At 44.5% G+C, this 25,059-nt stretch overlaps 1 protein-coding gene across 2 annotated transcripts; it reads left to right on the top strand.

Moving 5' to 3' along the window:
- Nucleotides 1–67: 67 nt before the first annotated feature.
- Nucleotides 68–13,116, top strand: SKA2 (spindle and kinetochore associated complex subunit 2). 2 transcript variants are annotated; one of them, XM_061470567.1, is made up of 6 exons: nt 143–287; nt 7,545–7,634; nt 8,396–8,572; nt 9,999–10,076; nt 11,463–11,502; nt 12,956–13,116. In XM_061470567.1, the coding sequence occupies exons 1-6, from the start codon at nt 255–257 to the stop codon at nt 12,964–12,966; spliced, it is 429 nt and encodes a 142-aa protein (XP_061326551.1). In that variant the 5' UTR covers nt 143–254; the 3' UTR covers nt 12,967–13,116. The 2 variants fall into 2 exon arrangements, with proteins under 2 accessions (XP_061326552.1, XP_061326551.1); XM_061470568.1 differs by lacking the exon at nt 7,545–7,634 and having other exon boundaries at nt 68–287.
- Nucleotides 13,117–25,059: the final 11,943 nt, after the last annotated feature.

The following is a 25,059-nucleotide window of genomic DNA, read 5'->3' on the forward strand; positions in this document are numbered from 1 at the left end:
ATAACGGCTCGCGGTGCTCCCCCACCTAGCCAATCAGTAGCTGAAGTTTTTCTACCAACCAATGAGCTCCCCCGTACCTCGGAGAGGGTTTACATTCCTCCCGACCCAATGGCGAGAGCGTTCTGTCAGCGGCTAGCCAATGACAGACGAGCGGCGAGTGACAGCTGCCCAATGGGGGCCGCCGGCTCTCCCACCCTGAGGAGCGGGGGGTGGGGATCTCCCCGCCGCCGCCTGAGGAATGTCAACTATTCAACATGGAGACGGCGGTTACCAGGCTCGAGACCATGGTGAGTGCGGGCGGCGGCCGGGATGAGGGGCGGCCGGGCCGGGGGCCGGCGGGGCAGCGGCGGGAGCGCCTCGGAAGGCACCGGGTTGCCGCCTGATGGAGGTGGGAAAGCGGAGCGCGGGCGCGGCCGGAGGCACGAGGGCAGTGCGGCCGCCCTCCGCTCTGCCCCCAGCCGCGCCCGCGCCCCATCCGGGCCTGAGCGGAGCCCGCGCCGCCCTCGACGGGGCGCCCGCCGCTCGCAGCTCGGGTCGGGCAAGTTCGGCCGGGCCGGTCCATTCTGCTCACCACCGCCACCCCCACCCCCACCCCGGCCCTCCCCGAGCGGGGCGGGGCTTGATTGTGCCGCTCCATTCACCCCCTCGGCGCGGGGGCAGGGCCTGGCCATTTCCCGCTCACCTGGAGCTGGGCGGGTTCCGCGCAGTCCCGGGCGCGTTTACCGCCGGCCGGTCCGGTCCGGTCCCGTCCCGTTTGCTTCATTTCCCCGTCGCGGCGGGGTGGGGGGGGCGGTGTGGAGCTGAGCGCTGCCGGACGAATCCATTTTGTCTCAGCGGGGGGTGAGGGTGGAGCTCTCACCTGGGCTGGACCATTTTCCCCGCGGGGGTGTCGGGGGAGGAGAGGCTTCTGGGCTGTTTCATTCGTACCCGGTTGGGAGGGGGGGAAGCGGGGCGGTGGGATGGCTTACCGCCGGGATAGCTGCCCGCCGGGGGCGGCGGTGCCTGGGGCTCCGCTTCTACCTCCGTCCTGGAGGACGGGGCAGGTAGAGCGGGGCAGGTAGAGCAGGGCAGGTCCGCGGGGCCGGCGGCAGGAGCGAAGCCGGGGAGCCTCCCCCATGGCCGCGCTGCGGCACCTTGAGGAGAGGGGCGTGTGAGGAGTGGGCCGCGGACGGTCCCGGGGAGAGGGCGGCTCCAGCGCTCAGCTTCCTCGGAGCCAGCCCCTGGGGGCAAGACTGAGCTGCGTGGTGTAATAACCGCCTTTCTGCCTGTGCCGCTCATGGACAAGCGAAATAATAATAGTAAAAAAGCCCCACAAACTCTGCTGTGCTTTCGCATGTTGGGAGGCACTGGAAAGCCGTCCCTTCAAACAGCTAAGTTCCTTGTGGCCTCCTCCAAATCTTGATCTTCGTTTTTCCTTCCGTGTAATGTAATTAGTTTACACTCTTGTTTTAGTTAAAAAGCTTCAGGGATGTTTTATGCATCCAGTCCTTAACTGATAAGGTATTTTCTGTTCCTAAACCCTATATAAATTAAAATGCTGGTACTGCCATAGTTCTCCAAACTATGGTGCTCCTTTTGTTTTTGCTTGAAAACTTAACAAAAGTTTTGTCATTTGTAGTAGCAGCAGTGTTAGGTAGTTGATAAGTTTAATTAATTGATAGACTTAATTGATAAACTACAAGTGTCCTCATGGAGAAAAAGGTGCGTTATTAAATACAAACACAAACAGCACAATAGAGATTTTTGTGTTGTTTTTTTCTTTTATCCTCTGGCAATCTTGGTTTCACATTCTCATTAAGAAGTAAGTCAAAATGAGGTTAATAGATTCCTAATTGTTACCTGTACACAGTAACGTAACCAAAGCAGACTATTCAAGAGAAAATAATAGGAGGAATGCTGGGAAAACACGGCGGGGAATATCTTATATCCACATTATCCCTTAACCTAATGGGCACTAGACCTTAATACACAAAACTGCTGTGCAGCTCAGTGCTCCTGTGTTTAAACATACTTAGTTTAGTGTCACTTCTCCAGCACAGTGTGAGTATTAAAGCTCAGTTGGGAGCCAGGGAAGTGTTTGTTGCCTGCAAAGAAGCAATTGGCTGAAAGTTGTCTAAACATGAGCTAGTTCTGCCTTTGTCACTCACAGGGTGACCTGCACATCTCTGCAACATAAGACACAATGATCTTAAAGGTCTTTTCCAACCTAAATTATTCTGTGATTCTATTTCTGTTAAGAAATAAAAAGTAACAATTGAATAAACACCAGAATACCTGCATTATTTGAAAGAGCAGAGATTTCAAACTGTCCTGCCTAATTCTCAGTTTTACCGCACCTTAAAAACAAGGTGGTGTGTCTTGTCTTGCTTTTGCTTTAAGAAGCCATGCTTTTGAGGAGGTGGGGGTTATTTTTCTTCCTCTTTGGCTACTCAGCTGCAGTCATCACACTGAGTATGTAGAGTGGTAATAGTAGACAGTATTTTAATTCAGGGACATACTGTATTCCTGTCAGAGCTCTGAAGTTATTCTAATTTCAAATTCAAAACCTCAGCCTTGCCCATAGTGTAAACTCGATCTCCCCATATCTTTTATTAGTATTATTTATTTAAAAGCCTAGTTTAGCAAGAATAATTTAGAAATCTACTTAGAGATACCTAGGTAGATGTTGGTATTTATTTATTTAACATTATAGTTTATTTATGTGTGTTATTGAAAGTCTTACTTTCAAGCAATTCTCATTTTAGGTCATGTAAATAGTCAGGGAGGTATTTGTGCTCACATAAAGTTAGCAGGGTTTTTTTATATATAATAGTGGAAGAAGACTGTAGTGGGACATTGTCTTAATGATCTACTTTATGAGTAGACCAATATGATTATTGCACAGATTACTTCAAGGTGGAGAGCTTGTTTGGGTCTATTATCCACACAGATGGCACACAGCGATTTCCAAAAGCGTGGAGACTACAGCTTGGTCTTTCACCCTCTTCTGACTACCCCAGATCTTTGGGTAATCCATTTGAAAAAGAAATTGATTTTGATTTCACTCCGTTAGTCTGATATTTTTCTGTTTGATTCTTGTGTTAATTCTTCATTCAGATGGTGGAAGATGGTATCCCTGGCTGCCTTCTTCCACTGAAACTGCGGGTGGCACAAGGCAGTTGTGTCTGCATCTGGTTTAGTTTGGTTTGTTTTCAAAAAAAGTGTGTTTCCTTAAATACATCTCAAACAGTTTCACTTACTAATTTCCTATATACAAACCTCATCCCAAAGTGTAATATTCCCCTTCATCATTGTTTAACTTAATCAGAATATGTACATTGGCAGCTATGTCTCACATCACAGCTTTGTGTCGCTTGCTTTTCCTTCTGCTTATTGTTTCCTCTTCCTGGATTTCCTGTGAAAGTCAGCTATCTCCACAGAAGTGTGATAAAATAGCACTTCTTATTTCCCTGGAGGTTTTGACATGCATGTCATGGGAAGCTTTCTTTTAGTCTTTGGTTTAGTCTTTTTGTTCAGTTTAGGGATAAAATAATGTGTAGGAGCTTATAAAGGACAATGTATATGAAAACACTAGGTAATCAATGGTTATTTGAGACTGTTCCTCAAAGTACAATAACCAGAGTGGAATGAACCATGACGTCTACAGAGTTTCATTATGCAAAATATTGTAAAGCTGACTTATTAACACTTTAACTAAGAATACTGGGACTTAGGCACCGGAGACTGTGCTGCACAAGTGTTCCTTGAAGGCAGCTGAGATTGGAGACCTTTCCAACAGCTTCAACAGACACAGTCAGGCCTCCCCTGAAAATACAGTAGATGGTAGTTACTGCTGACAAATGTATCCTTGTGTACAAGCATTCCATTAACCTTTAATGCTCAGGACTTCATACCCTGAGCTGGTGACTTCCAGTATGCACTTTGGCAGTCTGCACTGAGAGAAATTTTGTGGACACCCATTTAGTAAAACGTGACAGCAAATGGATAAAGCGTCAGATGAGCTGGGAGTGCTTCATTCAGAGCAACTCAGTTACTTTCTGTCCCTGTGGTTTTGGTATAGTGGACCTACTTTTTTCTTCGAGTGGTGTCTGTCCAGTGCCCTTTTTATGTTGTACTACTAGTGATCATGCACAAAAAGCAGTGCAATGTTAAAAGGGCATTGGCCAGCAATGCTATCTACGTTACTCATTATTACTGTTATTATAGTTAGAAGTCAGAAGCCACTGTCTGAGTCCAGAAGGTGGTGCTCAAAACAACTGTAGAATGGGATTGCCAGGTTTTTGTTTTGTTTTCTTTTGTTTTGTTTTTGCACTCATTGTCTTCTAGTTATTTGCCAAGGGGAAGCATTAACTGGTCTTTTAATTACAAATACCATCATTCCTGTGTGTGTTTTTCCTTGGAAGTAAGTGCCCTACAAAGAGGAAAGAACACTGTGTAGCATTCTTATTTCCTGTGGTGGTTTCTGGAGAAATGTTGCAGGTGTGGAGTTGGCACAAGTTGTTGCTCTATGTGCATCAGCAACCATCCATCTCTCTCCGCTCCATCCCACTGCTTTTTTGCATTTTGTTGTTAACAGTCTTTGCACCTCGAAACCCTAAGAGTTCTCCAACTTTTTATGTAAAGTTACTGTTTGGTTAAAAAGAAACACCTTTATTGAGATTTATGAAACACACACACCCCCCTCCCCCCCCCCCCCCCCCCCCCCCGATGGTGCTCTGACATCCATCTGGTAGCCTCAGTGGTAAAGTACATCCACAGTGTTGGGAAATGAGTGTGTGTCTGTGCATTTTAAAGTGATTCAACACTTGCAAATGCAAAGAATAAACTCTGGTATCCAGAAAGTGTTCCCTCTAATGCAGTTTAATAACATCTGTCTGAGAGCAGTTTAGAATCTTTGTTTTCTGTGAGACAGATTTAATAAATAAACTCAGAATTGTAGTTTCCAGTTAAAAGAGCACCAGATGGTTTGAAATGGAGTTTTTGATAGATCTGTTGGGTAGTTTTCCCCTCCTGTTGGTCAGTGGCATGAGGGGGATTATGAATAATAATAATGCCCTGAAATATGTGAGTTTTTGTGTGTCTTAGTATTTGGTGAACATTAACCTTATCCAATTCTCCCTGATCCACAGAAACCACTATCTGACTCAACCTGTTTTTTCAGGTACATATTTTGAGTCTACTGATGACTCGTACAGAATTCTTGCTGCTAACGAATGCTCTGACTTTATTGCACTACTGTACTTCACAGCTAGCAGTGCAATAGTATTGTCAAAGCATCTGAAAGCAGAGTCTCACCTCACGGTTTCTGACACTTTTTTTCCTAAGCCTGTGAGTAAATTACAAATTTACATTTCAAAACCTGCTTTTTCTGTGTGATTGCTGTACAGTACTCATCATAGGAATGGTCCTACCCTACAACATTAAGGTGATGTTTTTGCAGGGGTATGTTCCCTAAAACTGCATGTGGTAGTCCTTTTAAGCATGTTTTGAAATTGCTGTTAATAAATATTGTTTCTTTTAGAATATACTTTTGGGAGAAAGCAGTGATACTGAACTGTGTTAGTGTTTCCATTAAGCACAAATGTTAAAATTACAGCCATGTGGTGGATAAGCATTCAGCTTCACATTCCATTTTCAGTGCCTTGAATTGTAGTAGCAGGATATTAGTGCCTTACTGTCTTTCTGTAAATCTCAAATTACCAACACTGAGCATTTCAGGAATAGAATCTTATGGATAAATTTGAAAGGCGCCCATCTTCATTGTCTGCTTTCGCCTAAAATAATTAACTGCTTTTCCAAAGAGTAATCAAATGGAGAAGTTGGAGAAAAGCAAAATATCTTTTGGGGGTACCTGCCTCTAGAAATGAAAACCTAAAAATGTTTGCTAGTGGAGGAGAACATAAATGATTGAGCAGTTAGGAAAAAAATCCCTCATGACTCTTTAAAAATACATAGTGTAATAAAAAGTGTTTTATTCTTGCATTTTATCATAACTGGGTTTGGGGGCATAGATGGGAAGGAATTCTGTTAGGCAGATGGTAAGTTATGGGCATAGCAGGGACAGCTTTCCCTTTCAGTTAGAGGTACTCAGGGTCTTTACTAGATTTATTTGCCTTTTCTTAAACTATTATTTGACAATGTACTGAAGGTGCATATGTTTAGGGAAAATCATACATTTTTCACTACATCAGAAAGGGGGTTTTACTTGTACAGTACCTTGGATCGAGCACTATTCCTTCAGGCTATCTCAAGTTCCAGATTCTCAAAGGTATTAGTGGCAGTTCCTGAAGGTGGATCCAAAGGCTGATGTTTAAAACATAAACATCCTTTTGGTCTGACTAGAGGCTACATCCAAACACTACTGAAACTTGGCACTTTAGCTGCCTCTACAGCTCTGCCAGTCAGTACTTTGGGATACACTCAATAAATACAGCCCTACTGTGATCCTTAAGAGAGTTGTAATGATGACTTCAGGGTTAACCGCAAGATAACTAGTGAAAACTAAGTGAAGTAAATTACAACTGTTTTTAACTTGCTTTCATCAGTGTCTCTTCTGTGATTGTACAATCACTAAATTGTGATGCTAAAAAATTCATGAGTTGTTTGTGAACTGGGAAAACTGCCTTTCTTTAAAGCAGAAGTCCTTAATATTAAAACTGCAGACTAAAATTAATTAAGCAATAATGCTATCAGCAGACTGTTTTACAAGGCAACTAGATAATTCTCTGGTGGCTTGTTTATCCCATGGAAAGAAATGTGATGTTACCAATTTTATTATCTATTTGTCAATCTAATTTATTGGGGAATAATGAAATGTATTATAATCATCTGAGAGAATGCATTCCTGGTATAATTAATAATATCTCTGTTGATATGCTTGGATCCTGAACACATGCACATAATCTCTGCTAAGTAACTGAGTATTGAAGTTTTGCTAACAGGACTTTTAGGGTTTGGAAAGAAAAGCAACTAGCCAAGACAAAGCTCTAAAAAAGGATGGAAAATATGTTAATATCTCAGGAGGGAAAAAAAAAAATCAAACACCTCCTGCATTCAATGAAGATCAAATTCTTTCTATTGATAGAACTTGGCCCTTTGGTCTAGTACCTAAAAACTTCATCCTGAGACATTTGGCATTACAAAGGCATGTAAATTAGGAGGAGGTGGAAATGTTTTCATGTGTTTTGGGGAGCTGCAGAAAAAAGGTACTGATGCAAAGAGAACAATTGGGACATTTAGGTTAGAAAGAGGGTAAAATTCATAGAAGTGCGTGTGTGCACATGTAATTCTTACATGTGAGAGGTTTTGTCAAGCCTGAAAGTTTATTGCTTTCTATTTTTTAAGCTAGAAGTGTGTCAGTATAATTGGCAGACATTAGCTAATGGAATGGATTGGAGGAATAGAAACTTACTTGTATAGTGCACAAGCCTTTAAAACAGAGGCATCTGGCTTCTGCTTTCCTGAAATACTGGAAAGGCAAACATTTGGGGGTTGTCTGCAATTTTTGTTTTTTAACATACTGTGGCTGATCTGAAATATTTTAGTTCCAGAAGGCAGAATCTGACCTGGATTATATTCGACACAGACTGGAGTTTGAAATATTGAAAGGTCTTCCTGATGATCTGGCACCAGAGGTAGTATTTTCAGACTAAATTTATAGATTTTATTGCATTTTGTATGAAGTTGGTAATAAATGGGTAATTTTCTTTAATCCTAAAATATACATGGCTGTTCTTTTATCTAGTTGTTAGGCTCTTGTTATAAGATCTTTCCTGTTTTGTATATCAAGATAACTGACAATATGAATTCAGTGCAGAAACCAACAAAACCCCTTTGATTTCTTGGTATCATGAAATTCTCCCATGTTCTGCTTTGAGAAATGAGTAGCAGAGTTAACACCTAAATTTGAGAGACAGATTCCAGTCTGAGCTAAAACACACCCTTGCTTTGAGATCAAAGATAATCTTCCTTATGAGCAACGACTAAATTCAGATTTGAGGGAGAGATGATAGGAAGAAAATAAGTGGCATCCTATAAAGGATTTTATAAGTAAGTCCTTGTCTCAGTGTATATTGTTACATGTAGTGGAAAATAATCTTTTTAGTTAGAAGTCCCAGATTTATTCCAGACAAACCATTAAAATTCACCAACACAGTAAACTCATCCTCCTGTATTTGTTGTGGAACCACAGACTTATCCTGTTTTATTAACACTGTCATTTCTCCTTATGAAAGATTAAATGTATAGATGAAACATCCTCTCAGCTACACTTTTTATTGTAAAGGGTCATTTAATGTTATATTTTAGCGGCCTAATGCCTACATTTTTAATTTGTATGGGCCACCTTAATTTTCTCTTCTTACATAGTTTAAATATACTTTTAATTTCTACATAGGAAAATCCAGTTGCTCTCTTGGAAGAAATTGCCGTGGTGAAATCTCGTTACAAAACGTTGTCTATGCAGATGAAAAAAGTTTTCACAGAGCAGAGAGAATCCATCAGGAGCATCTGTGCTGCTCTAGTGAACACAATGAAGATAGTTCGGGTGTTAAAGCAACATGCTGGTCTTGAGGTAGTATTTTCATTTTAATCCCTTGTGTCTCACTCATGTAAATGAACATGTGTCTGTGTAACCCTTACATAGACCTAAGTAGTTGCATTGGAAACTGTTACATGTGAAGACTCTTAGAAGGCTTTTAGAAAGTAAGCTTACCAGAAGAAATGTTTGCAAGACTGGAGCTTTTTTTTGATAAAACACAAGCCTGATTCATCACTCGACAGTTAAGCTAGTGGTATGCAGTTTGGAGGTGAAGTAATACCATCATTCTTCAGACTTTTTGTTATAATACCTTTTGCAGTTAAGGCATTGGCTTATATTGTGGTGGATTTAGCAGTGCTGGGTTAACGCTGGGACTTGATGACCTTAACGGTCTTCTCCAACCAGAATGATTCCATGATAATGGTGTGACACACGTTTGAATTAGTTTCAAAGCAACTCATGCCTCTGTGCACATCTGCGTCCCCGTTCTATACTGACATAGTTTTAAGTAGCCACCTTAAAGAAATTGGACAGAGAAAACAATTTCAAAAGGCAAAGAAGCTTTTAAGTGGCAAATGCATTTGTGCTGTCTAAAGTAAGTTAAAGGCAACACACTGTAACATTTGCAGTGGAACTGCTTCTAGTACAAAGTAAGTTTTTCTCAGTATAATGCCTATTAAAAAAAAGGCAATAACAAACAGAACATTTGTGTAAGTGGTCTCCAGGCACTGGTTCATCACAGGTTCGAAGAGGTTGTGAAAGCATTAATTCCATCCCTTTACAAATATGGGGATTTAGATCAAAAAAGCTAATTGATAGTCTAGTGGCAAAGACAAAACTGGTGTGACTGAAATGTATTCCCAGATCTCAGCTCTCGCTAAAATGTTCTAATGACAGTACCTCAAGGTTGTGTTTAATCTGCCAAAAGCTCAAGAGGTTACTGGTAAGTTCTATAGATAAAATGTACTCTATAATGATTTAAAAGACAGTAGTTATGCCACAGAAAGGAAAGATATTTTCTCTGCCTGGGTTCCAAGGTTACGCTGCCAAGAATAATTTCATATTTGGACTTTGTTAAAGTGGAAGACTTTTTGTCTCTTGAGTTTTATTTAGACTTTTTAGATAAAGATTTTCGTGAACTTTGTATATATCCTAAACCAAAGATGGATTAAACTGTGATGGAGAAACTCAGGTCTTTAAGTGAAATACTAGTTCTTACTGAATAATTTTTCTTCTTTCTGTTGAATCATGTATAGTACTGATGTTAAAGGAATATTATGGTTGGATTTTTCAGAAATACTTTGCTTGTAGATTTTGTTTCATTTGAAGGCAAGTAGGAATCTACTGTTAGTTTCCTTAAGGAAAGGGCTACACAAACATTGAGTTCTTCTGTAAATATTATCACCCTAGGAACTGAAAGTTTCAGAGTTCTCTGTGTTTGTTTGTTTGTTTTTCCTAGTGCTTACCCCTGTCAGCAGAAGAACAGGCTGCAGCACTGCAGTTAACCTCCCAAACTGTTGAATTGCTAGTGGAAGAGGTAATGAGGCCAAGCATGTCTATATTCCAGAAACCATTAAACCTGAGTGTAGCCCATCTGAAGTTGGAAGGGTATTGTATTAATACCTCTCCAATGAATGGACTTTTTTTTTCTTTTCCAGAAATGGGACTAAAGTTTCTAACAAACCTTTTCATTTTTATTCGATGTTGATTAATTTTATTATTTGTTACAATTAAATTATCCACAAAGAAAAAATTGGCTTTGATGGAAGGCTTTGTTCCCCTTACCTTTTAACTGGGATACGTTTACATTTCTTTTCAGAGAGGTAGTTGATTGCTCTTCTTGATCCTATTGTTCTGTTAATGCGTTATATAAGAAGCCTTTGGGTGGGAGTAAAGAATTTAATTAATTCAAACCAACATATATCAAAATGTAGAGAAATCTAATTTCATGTAAAATACTAAATACATTTTGGAATATGAGGAACAATAAATATATTCTAACTGTAATGAAGCAGAACATAGAAAATAATGCTTGTTAAAATGTCAGATATTCTCCCAAAGCTACTCAAAGCACAAACTTCTGATATAATTATCTGCAAAGGTTTGGTCTGTGACTCCTATTAAAAGCAAAATTTTAAGAAGGTTAATAGAGTATAATTATCGACCTTAGCTTTTTCTACATGTCTTTTCACTGCCCACTACTCCTCTGTCACAGGATTCCTTGCTTTCTGTCTCTTTATTGCCACAGTTGGCTGACAGGAAAGCTGTCCAGCATCTCACAACTTCATTCACTATCTGTTTGTAAATATCTTCTCTTATGTTGATACAATCTCTCAATGTCTGTCTTTTACTTAATGCTCACGCACACATACAGATGTCTTAAACCAGTGCAAAATGTAGCTGTATTCTGCATCTATTGAGGCCTGTTTAATTGATGTCAGTCCCTATGTCATCATTATGTTTTGAAGATGCTCTCTGAAAGGCAGAAAGAATGGCAAAATGTCGCAAAGGGACTCTGGTATTTTTTCATCTGTGTTGTATTTCTGGCTATGGGGAGTTAGATACAGCTACCTTCAGCTCATCAGAGCTGTCAGCCTCTGAAGGCTGCTTGAGAATAGGAAAGCCATCTTTTTCCTTTGCTGCATGTGCCGGGCTTTCAGCTAGATCCATACTGGAATGCAAAGGAGAAAGCTGAAGAGGCTCATCTGACTTGCATATAAATCCTTCTGTATCCAGTTTAAGCTTACCTTTTATTTGAAGGCAGGGTTTCTTTAATGCCTGAGATTTTACTGCTGACTTCAGTGGCTGCAAGATCCTTGTTTATCCAGTGGTAAAATGTAATTACTTCTGCAGAAATGAACTTGTAAAAAATAATCTCTAAACAAAATTCCAACAATCATGATATTATCTTGTTTGGTTTTAGCCATCTTATTCAAGATCTACAAGCACTGCCTCAACTGAAGGTAAGTGCTGAAGGAATAATCTTCCTGTTGTTTTTTCCCCCCCTTTACTAATCTCCCCACACCCCAGCCCCAGGAGGTAAGCTTTATGATAATATCACTCTCTAAAGACCTCCATCTCTAATATTGAACTCCTATAGTTCTGTACTATTTAAACATACCAAGTTACCATCTAGAATCAGGGAGTAATGAATTCAACTGTTTTACCTTTGGAAAAGGCAGATACTGTAAATAACTTCAGCTGACAAATAAAAGCTGTATTAACCCTGAGTACCAGAGGGGCAAATCTCATAGTAAGGAGGAACAGGTTGAGACCTCCATACAGTTTCTCTGTTATTTATGAAACATACAGCCTGTGATGTTCAGTAAATTCACTGAACATTTTCACTCTCAAGCACTAGTAGCTACTGCTTTTACATGAAGAATTTAGACTTTAATATAAAAAAACTGACCCCTTAGTTACATTCCACATACAGTTCCCATGTCTCTGGGAGTTTTCCTTGCTTTTGATGGGATTGAAGTAGTTACTGTTGTGTTTATGGTCTGGAAGAAAGGGTGTACCAGTCTTACTGCAGAAATAGCAGTTACTACAGAGATAGCTCATCCCTTCCTATAGAATTGAATTTTCCTAATGCTTTAAAAAGAAACAAATGAAAAAAAAAAAAAACAGAACAACCAACTAGTCATTGACAAACCAAATTTGTTACTCCACATCAAATCTCAAAATATATGATTTTTTGTTGAGTCTGCAGGTACAGTGATGGTTTGGGGGGAGTATCATCCTTTTCTCCTTCCTTTTGCTGAATAATCTGCCCTTAGACCCATTTTAGGGGGTTCTTAAAAAGCAACGAAAGTCTGATTTCTGAAGAAACCCTATTTTTAGAATCACAATTCAAACCATTGAGGAAATACTTCTGACTGTACCAAGAACTATCAGAAGTACTGTTAAACTATCAGACTTGAACAATTGGTACAGGGAGTTATTTTTGTACAGGGAGTTATTGAACCACTTCATTGTAAACAAGAACAGATAAGACTTAAAGCCATTAGTAAGAATTTCATAAGCTGTAAAGAAATTCAGCCCTTTCAAATTAAACAAAAGCAGCTTAGTTAACCCCTCATGGCTATATTATAACTTCATAATTTGATTTAAGTCACCTGTGCACTTCCCCTCCCACCTTCTGAGCCCGAGTCCTCTCTGGCATGTGCGCTGCAGGTTTCTTGCAGGGTGATGTTAAAATGAAGGAAATTTAAACTCAGGAATTGTGTCTTTAGCCCAGGGGTTGGATTAGCAAATGACTTCTCAGTTTGATGTAGGACAGAAAATGTGAATAAACTGAGATTTACAGAGTACTTGCAAAAGTAGTTCAGGAAATAGAATGCTCTTTTCAGCCTTTTTCTGCCAGAGCTGATGTTTGATACCCTGTATTGCTAAATAATTGCTTTTCTCTTATAGAGGAGCACTGAGTGTTTTGGAGATGAACAAGATGAATATGAAAGCCAATGACTCAAGAATACAAATCTTGAAAGAACTGGCTATTGCGGAACTTGACAAACAAGGAAATGTTAAATTGGTTGTGTGAATAAAGGCTTGGGCCATGTTCATTTGACACAGAAGCATCTCAATCATTGCTCCTGGGTTACTAACAAGGAAGTATTGCTGTGGTGTCTCTGTCCTTGTTGCAGATGCCAGAGATGAGGAACTGGGTCATGTCACGCCATGACACTGCTGCTTCCCAGACCCCTTGAGGATGTGTTATCATTCTACTAGGGTATGTTTGCTGCTGCAGCCCTTGGCAGCCTCTGCTGAGAAGCACTGAGCAGCTTCTCAACTCCTGCTGGGAGGACTGCCTTGCAAGGGGCTGAGAACCGCACTCATGATGGTATTGAGGACAGAGTGTTTCAGAGTGTTGGTGAGGATCTCCCTGCTTGCTCTTGTTCAGGTTGACTTTGTTTGGAGGAACAGGGGACAGTAACAATGCTTTAATGCATCTGTCCTACTGGGGACCTAAGAAAGCATTTAGGCAACATTTTCCACCAGCCATTTTCTTAAGCAGAGCTTCGCTGCTGCCTGGCTTTCCAGAGCCAGCTGCACAGCGCCCGTAACCACGATGCCCATCTTGGCCACACCATTGTACAGCTCAGGATGTGCATGGTCTGAACTGCCAGGGGCAAGACCTGGAGTTTGTTGTCTTCTTCCAAAAGCTGTTGGTCTGCAACAGAAGGAAAGAGAGAAGAGCTGGAACCTGCTGATGTGCAGAGACCTGCAGGCATCCCTTCCAGACCATGCCAGCCCCAGCCATCCCTTCCCCTGGCCAGGTGGGACAAACAGATCACCTGGAAGCTGCCGCTCAGGATTACAACAAATGCCCCTGAGATATTCCCTGGAGCAGGACAGGGCACGGCAGCACGCTGCCCAGGCTCTGTCCCCTGCCCCACCAGCCCCAGCACACACAGCACTGCCCCTACTCACCGTCACTGATCTCCTGCAGTGTGTCATTCAGGTACGCTGCAGCCAGCCTTGTGCAGAGAGCTCCGCACGACCTGCTGCTGCCCAGCACACTGCCGGCAGCACGGCCCCGGCGCTGCCGGTTTGGCTGCAGCCCTCTCCACTCAGCAGGGTGACCCCAGGGAAGGACAGGACCTGAGGGGAGGTGGCACTCAGCAAGGTGCCACTGAGCCCCACTGCCAGGGCAGGGGTAGGAGAGGGAGGCACAGAGCCCCTGGCTGCCCAGGACCTGCACAGGGCAGTGGCGGCTCTAGCAGCCACAGGGCTGCTCCTCACTGCAGTGCAGCAGATGGGACTGGGGCCAGGCTGCCAAAAGAGAGATCCCAGGGACTGCAGCTCACTGATTATAAAAAATCCTTATATATGATATAAAAACCTTAGAAAAGATGGAAGTGAGGACAGGCAGCCTGGGAAGAATACAGGGATGTTGCCCAGGAAGCTAGGGACCAGATCAGGAAAGCTAAGGCCCAGTTAGAATTAAATCTGGCAAGGGATGTGAAAGATAACAGGAAAGGCTTCTATAGGTACGTAGCTAACAAAAGACAGACAAAGGACAATGTGGGCCCTCTCCAGAAGCTCTCAGAAGAACTGGCTACACAGGATTTGGAGAAGGCTGAGGTTCTGAATGACTTCTTTGCCTCGGTCTTCCCTGGCAAAGGCTATGACCAAACCACCCACGTCTTGGAAGGCAGATGCAGGGACTGTGAGACTGAAGACCTTGTGCCCACTGTAGGAGAGGATCTGGTTCGAGACCATCTTAAAAATCTGAATGTGCACAAGTCCATGGGTCCTGATGAGATCCACCCGCGGGTCATGAAGGAGCTGGTGAATGAAGTTGCGAAGCCGCTGGCCATCGTATTTGAGAAATCATGGCAGTCAGGAGAAGTTCCCGATGACTGGAAAAAGGGAAATATAACCCCCATTTTCAAGAAGGGGAATTACAGACGAGTCAGTCTCACCTCTGTGCCTGGCAAAATCTTGGAGCAGATTCTCCTGGAAAGCACGCACGTGAAAAACGAGGTGGTTGGTGACAGCCAGCATGACTTCACTATGGGCAAATCCTGCCTGACCAACTTGGTGGCCTTCTAGGATGATCAAGAAAAGGAAGAAGAGCAAAGAAAGAAAAGAAAAGGTAGAGAGAGCAGACTAACAGCTCTTTTAACAGGGAATGTAGGAAAGGGAAGAGAGCGAGCTAGAGGAACAGGAGGGTTTAGAAACTTTGGAACCAAGAACCTAATGCATCCCTAGGGATGGATGTTGCAGGGAAAAGGGACATTGGAAAAATGACTGCCCTAAACTACAGACAAGTCGGCAAGAAGGTGCAAAGATGATGACGCCAGACATCTGAAGAGCCCAGAGGGGAACCCAGCTGAGCCTCTGGTTATAATTAAGCCTGGAGATGATAAGGTTGAAGTTTTAGTAGATACAGGTGCAACATATTCTGTTCTGAACACCTGCAAAGGGAAATCTGGAAATAAAATGGCCGGTACAATTGGAGCGATTGGGAAGCAAGAAAATAGGCCAAGCCTAGACTTGACATTTGGAAATAAGGTACTTGCACACTAATTTTTATATGAGCCAGACTGCAATACCTTTGTTGGGGCGATATTTATTGTCCAAATTAAAGGTGCAAATAGTGTTCGAAAAAGGAGAGATTCTTTTAAAAGTACCAGAATCAAAGGCAGGGGAAATACTGATGAAACAGAAGAAAGTTAAGGAACAGATACCACAGGAAGTAGATCAGGCTGTTATACCAATGGTCAAGTACAGACACACCTGGTCAGCCAAAGACAGCCCAACCTGTGAAAATAGAGTTGAAAGAACAGGGAAAAAACAGGATCAAGTGATATCCAATCAAGCCAGAGGTTAGACCAGGAATCGGGAAATTGACTGGTAAATTCTTAAAGGTTGGGATTCTAGAAGAGTGTGGGTCAGAATATAATACTCTGGTTTTACCAGTAAGGAAACCTTCAGGTAAATATAGATTTATGGGCTATATATCAAATAGTTAGACATACACCCTGTAGCTGCAAATCCATACACGCTTTCCACAGCATCAAGAGAGGACCATCAGTGCTTTACAGTGCTTGATTTAAAGGGTGCTTTCTTTTGTACACTGCAGAGGAGGAAAGCTGAAAACTATTTGCTTTCAAGTGGGAGAATCCGCAAACAGGACGAAACCCACAGTTACCATGGACAGCATTGCCATCAGGGTTCATGAATAGTCCGATCATCTTCGGTAACCAGCTGGCAAAACAGCTGGAACAGTGCAAGCAAAGTGATACAAAACCTAAACTTGGACATCTGCTTCTACAGTACATGGATGGTATCTTGATTGCTGCAGAAGAGGGACCAACGTGTATCAAGGTAACAGTAGACCTTTCAAACTTTCTTGGACTAAATGGCTACAAAGCGTCTAGAAACAAGGCTCAGACAGCAAGCCAAACTGCAATATAGCTGGGCTTTGAGATTTCAAACGGGCAGCGACAACTGGGAACAGACCGTGAAGAGGCGATCTGCAGCATTCCCGAGCCTGGAAATGTCCGTGAATTACAAGCATTTCTGGGAATGGCCGGATGGTGTCGCCTCTGGATAGTGTATTACTGACTGTCTGATAGCAAAGCTGCCCTATGGAGCCCAAAAGGTTTTGTGTGTGGCCCAGAACAGCAGAAAGCATTTCTGTACTTAATAACAGGCTTTAATGACTGCACCAGCACTGGGACGTCCAGATGTAACCAAAGATTTTCAGTTATTGGTTCATGAAAGACAACATCTTGCATCAGTGGTGCTGACTCAGAAAATAGGAAGTTGGAAAAGACCGGTTGGGTAGTTCTCCACACAACGAGGCACTGTGGCACTGTGAGCAGAGGATGGCCTACTTGTCTCCGAGCAGTTGCTGCTACAGTGATGCTAACGCAAGAAGCTCGAAATTAACTTTGGGAATGGCAATAACAGTGTATGTTCCACACGTGGTAATTACTGGTTTAGAACAAAAGGGGGGTCACTGGTTACCCCCTAGCAGCATGATGAAATACCAAGTGATTGTGACAGAACAAGATGATGTCATTTTGAAAACAACTACCTTGAGTAAGCCTGCAGTCTTTTTGAACTCCATGCAGGAAGAAGGACAATTAGAACGTGGCTGTTCGGTGACCCCTGAACATGTCTATTCCAGTCGAGAAGACTTAAAGGATAGACCACCAGATGATTCTGATTGGGAATTATACACGGATGGCAGCAGTTTTGTGGAAGATGGAATTCGATATGCAGGATATGCGGTGCCTACTGAGGATTCTATTACAGAAGCAAATTCTTTACCTTGCACCACTTCAGCTCGAAAGGCAGAACTGATGGCCTTGATTGAGAGCATTAGAACTGAGTGAAGCAAAGAAAGTGGCTATTTGGACTAATTCAAAACATGCGTGGTAGTTGTTCATGGAGCCCTCTGGAAGGTAAGGGGATTCTTGCTCTTCCAGGGAGCAAGTATTAAACACAAACAAGAAGTCTTAAAGTTCCTATGAGCTGTCCAGAGACTGGTTAAGGCGGCGGCACCGTGCGCTGTGAAGCGCATCAGCCAGGAAACCCAAACCAAGGCCCAGGGAACGGCCCGGCAGGCCGAGCAGCTGACCCCGCGCTGAGGCACGCACCGCCCCGCGGCGCGCAGCGGGCACCTCGGAGCAGGGAGGGGAGCAGCGGCGCGGATGTTCCGCTCGGGACCGGTTGGCGCGGGAGGAGCCGCCGCGCTCGCCGCCACCGCGGCCGGGGCGCTTTCCGCGCTGCGTGCGGAGGAGCCCGCGGCCCGGAGCTTGTGGCCGGAGCCTCCATCAGGAGGACCCATTTCATCCAGCGGAGCTTCGCTGCTGCCCGGCTTTCCAGGGGCAGCTGCACAGCGGCCGCTGCCGCCATCCCCGTCTTGGCCGCATGCATAGCGAGGTCAGGATGCGCAGGACGGGCAGGTCCCAGGGGGTCTCTGCCCTGCTCAGACCTTGTCAGGAAAGCACGAGGAGCTGCGAGGCAAGGGAGGAAGGCAGAACCCGCTGCCACTGGTGCCTGGGGAGAGGGGTCAATGCTTCCCACTGCTTTGGTGCGAAGAAAGCTCCACAAGTGCCATGGAAAAAGACTTTGCTGTGGCACAAGAGGAGGGTGCAGTGGGGAAGTAACGCTGACTTGGAAGAATTACAATCAGCTTCAGCTCCATAGTTCCATCCGTGCTTTTTGGCCCAAGTTTATTGCTTTAAAAAAGTAAAGTATAAGGAATTTGAGGAATATTTTCCCACCCTGACTGCTAAGCATCATTAAAACATAGTAGTTTATGGGCAGGAAGCACCAAAATGCACCACAGCAGAACTGATACAGCTTCAGCATTTATTTTTTTTTGTAGCAATCCTAAAGCATTTCCATATTTAGACGGCAGAGAACTGACTGCAAATCACTGGAAAAAATCTGAATTTCACCCTGAGCTACATTATCTAAGATTTTTATTCTCTGTGTCTGAAGATACATCTGTAACACCTGATGTTATTTTGAAGTAAGATCTGTTGGAGCGTGTCCTGGGTTCAGCAGTAGCAGTCATTTTTCTCCTTCTTGGTAACTGGTGCAGTGCAGTGTTTTGACTTTTGGCCTGGGAACAGAGCTGATAGAGATGTTTTGGTTTGGCCAAGGACTTTGTGAGCCTCATGGTCTGCCAGGGAGGAGGGGAAGCCGGGAGGAAGCAGAGACAGGACACCTGACCCAAACTGACCAAAGAGGTATTCCATCCCACAGCACGTCATGCCCAGGATGTAACTGGGAGTTAGCCGGAAGGGCTGGGGAGACTGCAGGGTTGGAGGAGGTATCGGTCAGAGCTTGGTCGGGGTGGGGGGGTGCGAGTTATTGGTCAGCTGGTGCTGAGGTGTTGTATTCTCTTCCCTTGTTATTTCCTTTATCATTATTATTATTGGTGGTAGCAGTAGTGATTTGTGTTATACCTTAGTTACTAAACTGTTCTTATCTCAACCCCTGGGAGCTGCATTCTTTTTGACTCTCCTCTCTGTCCCTCCGGGAGTGGGGGGAGGGCAAGAAGTGGGGGGGAGTGAGTGAACAAGCTGTCTGACTGGTTTTAAACCACGACAGAGCGGAATGGAATTGCTGTGGTCTTTATCTCTGGGCAGCATCCAGCCACATGTCCCGGCATATGGGACAAGTGCTATTATAGAATCATAGAATAGTTAGGGTTGGAAAGGACCTTAAGATCATCCAGTTCCACCCCCCCTGCCATGGGCAGGGACACCTCACACTAGACCATCTCACCCAAGGCTCTGTCCAACCTGGCCTTGAACATCACCAGGGATGGAGCATTCACAACCTCCCTGGGCAACCCATTCCAGTGCCTCACCACCCTTACAGTAAAGAACTTCTTCCTTATATCCAATCTAAACTTCCCCTGTTTAAGTTTTAACCTGTTACCCCTTGTCCTGTCACTACAGTCTCTAATGAAGAGTCCCTCCCCAGCATCCCTGGGGGACACTGGAAGGCTGCTATGAGGTCTCCACGCAGCCTTCTCTTCTCCAGGCTGAACAGCCCCAACTTCCTCAGCCTGTCTTCATACGGGAGGTGCTCCAGTCCCCTGATCATCCTCGAGGCCTCCTCTGGACTTGTTCCAACAGTTCCATGTCCTTTTTATGTTGAGGACACCAGAACTGCACACAGTACTCCAGGTGAGGTCTCACAAGAGCAGAGTGGAGGGGCAGGATCACCTCCTTCGACCTGCTGGTCACGCTCTTTTTGATGCAGCCCAGGATATGGTTGCTTTCTGGGCTGTGAGCGCACACTGAAGCCGGCTCATGTTCATTTTCTCATCGACCAACACCCCCAAGTCCTTCTCCACAGGGCTGCTCTGAATCTCTTCTCTGCCCAACCTGTAGCTGTGCCTGGGATTGCTCCGACCCAGGTGTAGGACCTTGCACTTGGCATGGTTAAACTCCATGAGGTTGGCATCAGCCCACCTCACAAGCGTGTCGAGGTCCCTCTGGATGGCATTCCTTATTATTCTGCATTTGCTAATCCCAACCCCACCAATCTGATACTGTCCTATAGCAGAACTCCCAGGCTGCTGTATGCAAACTGTAAGGGGAGCTCTGCCCACTCAGGCTGACCCAAGACACTCATCCAACAGCGGACAATTTTCTCCTGAGCAGGTTTGCCACCCTGTGCAAAGCCAGAGGAGTGAGACTCAAACCAATTTCCTTCCTAAATCCTGTCCAAAACCCCCGAGATGATCCTTGAGCTCATGCTCTGCTGCAGTGGGAGATGGCCCAAGAGGCTGCAGCTGGGAAGAAGATGAAAGGGACTTCCCAAATGTTTATTGCTATGTCAGCCTCAGAAAGTCTGGTGTGCATCCAACACCAGCCACCACAGCATGTGCTGGTTAAAGACAAGGTCACTACCTTGGTCCCAGGTTTTTCCTAAACCGAGCCATGCCCAGGTGGATTTCCAGCCAAAGCAATCAAGCAGAGATAACGTAAAGCAAATTTGAAATGTCCACCATGAGAAACGTAAGTGGAGAATTGAAAGCTGCTCATTGACCTGAACAGCCCAGTGCTGGGAGAGCCATTTGATGCCTCCATTTCTCCAAGCCTACAAGAGTTCTGGAAAGGGCTTTTGACTCCCATGTTCTTCGTTGAGCCCCACACAGAAGCGCACCCTCCTGGTAAGCTTTCCTTGAGAAAATAACACCCCAAGGTCCTCTGCAGAAAGATAAGGTGTTGCAGGAGTATGTGAAACCATTCTGATTGTAGAAGGGATAACACAAAGCAACTTCCTTCTCTGGGTCTCCTGTCCTTGTGCTGCTATCCAGCAATTCGTAACAATAGAGAAAACTTCAGAAAGCAAAATGGACACGGGGGAATGGCTTTAACCTGCCAGAGGGGAGACTGAGATGAGCTCTTAGGCAGAAGCTCTTCCCTGTGAGGGTGCCGAGGCGCTGGCACAGGGTGCCCAGAGAAGCTGTGGCTGCCCCATCCCTGGCAGTGTTCAAGGCCAGGTTGGACACAGGGGCTTGGAGCAAGCTGCTCCAGTGGAAGGGGTCCCTGCCCGTGGCAGGGGCTGGAGCTGGATGAGCTTTAAGGTCCCTTCCAACCCAAACCAGATTGTATGATTCCATGATCTCATGCCACTGTCCCATCCCACAGTAAGGGTGGCTGAGTGCATGCCCTGGGTGCCCTCAAGAGCTGACTGCCGCAGGTCATGCAGACCTCCTAGCCACCAGCATATTGCTCACCAAGCACCACAGCTGCCTTGGGAAGGGATGGAAGCAAAAGCCTCAGAAGAAGCCCAGAGGTGGATACCTGCCACTTCAGCACTGTGCAGTCACAAACTTCTGGAAGCTTCCACAAACATAGTGGGGCATTATTTTCACTGACAGATAAAGAAAAGGCAGTCGGTTCAACCTGTGCTCTATTCCTGATCTTAGCTCCTCCACGTATCACCAGCCTTGTTTCTACAGCATTCACAACAGCAGCTCTTGTACAATTCCATTAGATCGGTGCAGTTGTTATTTATGCCATGAGGACTGCATTGCACTCCAGGGCAGAGGGAAAAGATGGTGGTGGGGTCTGTTTAGATTTACAAAACGGAATAGATTCCCCATTTTCAACCAGTTGTATTATTGACCATGGTTTTACTTACTGGCAGATGAAAAATGATTGTGAGATGATCTAGAGCTGACTGCACAGCACTTGATTTCAAAGGCACTTCAAGTAATCAATCTGACAATGGGCTTCAAGGACTGCCACGCAGGCCTGCTACGTGCACACTTCATTTGCTCTCTCAGGATGCTGAGTGGTGAGCAACTCACTGCTAAAATAAACACTGAAGTTCATTTCATAAGGGGGGGTTGACATAGCTGCAGCTCTCATGTAGCTCATCCACATCAGCTGCTGTCATTGTGTTGCTCACCTGCATGCGCTGCCTGCCTCGCTTTTAATAGTGTAGCACAGCAAAGAGGGGATTTTATTCATTATCATCAACTCTTACCTAATTAACTGCAAACACAAGACATCGGCATAGGCACTTGGGTAGTATGGGCAGAGTCACAGTAGTAGGCTCAGTAGACCATCACAACATACATGCCATGGACACGATATACAGTGTCTACCTCTAAAACTCATTGTCTAGCTAGACTGCAAAGTGGAACTGGTCCCAGATTCAAATTGCATTGAAATTCCTATGGCAATAATGAAGTTGTTTGATAAAATTACTCTGGAAGTATTTCTTGCAAATATTATTCAGATTCATGAGAAATATAATAAAAAAAAAACACAAAAAAGGAGAACCACCTGACAGCTCTTGGCAGCTTTGCCATTAAATGCATAATTAAATCCCAAGTAAATCTAGCCCCTAGTCTGGATTCCCAGCATGAAGAAACCAGCTGCTGGAAGAAGAAGTCTCCAGCACTAATCCCTTTCCTAACACAACCACCACACAACTCCCTAAGAGAGCAAGGGATGGGCTCAGGGCCATGCCCCGGTTACCTGCCCCAGGCTCTTCTTTCCCCCAGGAGGGTCCAGCTCAGGGACCCTGTTCCAACACTGGCACAGCTTAATTCAGAAGGTTGCTCTGAAAACACCTTATGAGAGAGAGAGGACAGGGAAGCATCTTGCTGAGGAAGCAGTGACAAGGGCACAATGTGGCTAAGTCAGTGCAGAGATGAAGTTTTCAAAAGTTTGGAAAAAAAACCTTTTTTCCTCCCCTCTCCCATGAAAATGGCTCCTCTCTCAAAGCAGAAAACATGCAGGATGCTGGTTTGTGTCCCAAGCTGTGATGCAGCTTCTGTTTGCAGAGACTCCCTCCATCCATCTCCAGCTGATCCTGCTGCTCTGGACAAAATCTGCCTGTTATCTTGGAGACTACTCTAAAACAACATCACCAGAGCTATTAGGAAAGCTGCTGCAAGTTATGCAAGTTGCCAATAGCTCCTTCACAGTAGCCAAGGACAACAAGGAGGAGGGAAACCGCAGCTGTGCTCCTACCAAAGGCTATATCTATCCCCTGTGCCAGCTGCCTGTGGATAGAGGACTGCGCCCAACCATGAGCACACTGGAGGATCCTGGACACAAAGGCTGCTGCTTCACAACATGTGATGGAACACAGGAGGTAGGGAAGGGGAAAGCTATTTGTTCTTCATCTCCAACTCAGACTCTCTGCTAATGTATTTAAGCAACAGTGGAGAAGAACAAAAAGGGAGGAAAAATCCCCAGCAGGTCAGCTAGTTTATTGCCATAGCACATCAGCTGCTTTCCCCCTTCTATTCCCTCCTATCTGGTCCAGCAAATATGGTGCACTACACAAACTCCAGCAAAGGATGGTAAGGGCTCTCAAGAGGTCATGCATCCTCTGTGCTCACCCAAATCCTGGATGAAGCTCACCTAGGGCAGTGTTTGTAAGCTGGATTCATATCTTCCTAAGGAAAGGTATTAAAGAGGGCATGAAATGCTCAAACTGACCGTCATGGTTTAAGATCAGTCAGCCACGCAGCTCGCTCATTCGTTCCCCCCCCCCCCTTCCTCGCCCCCCACTCCCAGAGGGATGGGGAGGAGAATCAAAAGAGTGTAACTCCCACGGTCTGAGATAAGAGCAGTCCGGTAACTAAGGTATAACAGAAACCACTGCTGCTACCACCAATAATAATAATGATAAGGGAAATAACAAGGGAAGAGAATACAACCGCTCACCACCTGCCGACAGATACCCAGCACGACCGAGCAGTGACCCCACCCTCCCAGGTAACTGCCCCCAGTTTATATACTGGTCATGACGTGCTGTGGTATGGAATACCTCTTTGCCTAGTTTGGGTCAGGTGTCCTGTCTCTGCTTCCTCCTGGCTTCCCCTCCTCCCTGGCAGAGCATGAGGCTCAGACTAAACATTACTGAGCAGTAACTAAAACCATCGGTGTTATCAGCACTGCTCCCAGGCCGAAAGTCAAAACCACAGCACTGCACCAGCTACTAAGAAGGAGAAAACTGGCTGCTACTGCTGAACCCAGAACACATGTCAAACCTCTCCTCCTCCAGGTGACTTCAACATTCCCTGGGAAAATGTTAGAAAATTCACAACCTCTTAATGGTACAAGGGAAAAGGCCCTGTCAAGAGTACAAACCAGGGCCCCGTTCAATTGTCAGGCAGTCGAGTGCCCTGAGTAAACAGCAAACAATGAACACAACACGTGCTCACCTAGAAGAGAGATCTAGCCCTCGGCTGGCCTGCAGCTCCTGGCTTGCTACCTACCATCAGTGTGGTAATAGGCACATAATACTAAAGGCTCCTGAAATTCCTGCTGGTTTAAGTCCCCCAGGGTACAGCTGCTTTGCACAGTGCTTTGTATTTTAAGCATCTCCTTCTCCAGTTGTTATCCTCTCTTCTCCTGTCCTTTGAAATACACAAATTCAATTCAAAGCAGTTATTTAACACAGATGAAACAAGACTGAACACAACTGTCAAGAACTATATACTGTGCTGCAGGACTTGGCTGGGAACTCTGTGCATGTATTGGAAAGCAGCTTAGAAAGACAGAGGGAAAACGACAGCTACCAGAATTGTTCTCTACTGCCCCCAAAAGAAAAGGGGCACACGCAAACAGTTCCTGCTGCGGAATTACGGCCCAACGAGAGCCTGTCAAGCTCACAGGCCAGAGGCCACTACTGCCTGCTCAAGAGGCCTTTGAAAGCAGCTCACGAGCGCAGGCTCCCCCTTCAGCCTCCAAAAAGCACTGCTACGGCCAGAAATAACCTCCTGCATTAGTAACAAACAGAATTCTTTCTTTCTGTACCTAGAATACATAAATAGACAATAATTTATTTTTATTAAAGTAGCTACATATATTTTTGTGAAGAAGCTATTTGCAGAATATTTTTTTCTAAGTCGGCAAGTACTGTTCTATCCAGTGAAAGAAATCTTTCAGAAGGGTCCTTTAAAGTATTTAAATTCTCCAGCAGCCCATTAGGGAAGCCTAAGTCAGTTTTCACACTGCCAAGAGATCAGGTTTTAGACGCTCTGCATCTCTTTTTCTAAAGAT

Source organism: Pezoporus flaviventris, unplaced genomic scaffold (assembly GCF_033815535.1).
Source record: "Pezoporus flaviventris isolate CSIRO_AGI_PZ_B2104156 unplaced genomic scaffold, CSIRO_AGI_Pfla_v1 ptg000063l, whole genome shotgun sequence".
NCBI lineage: Eukaryota > Metazoa > Chordata > Aves > Psittaciformes > Psittacidae > Pezoporus > Pezoporus flaviventris.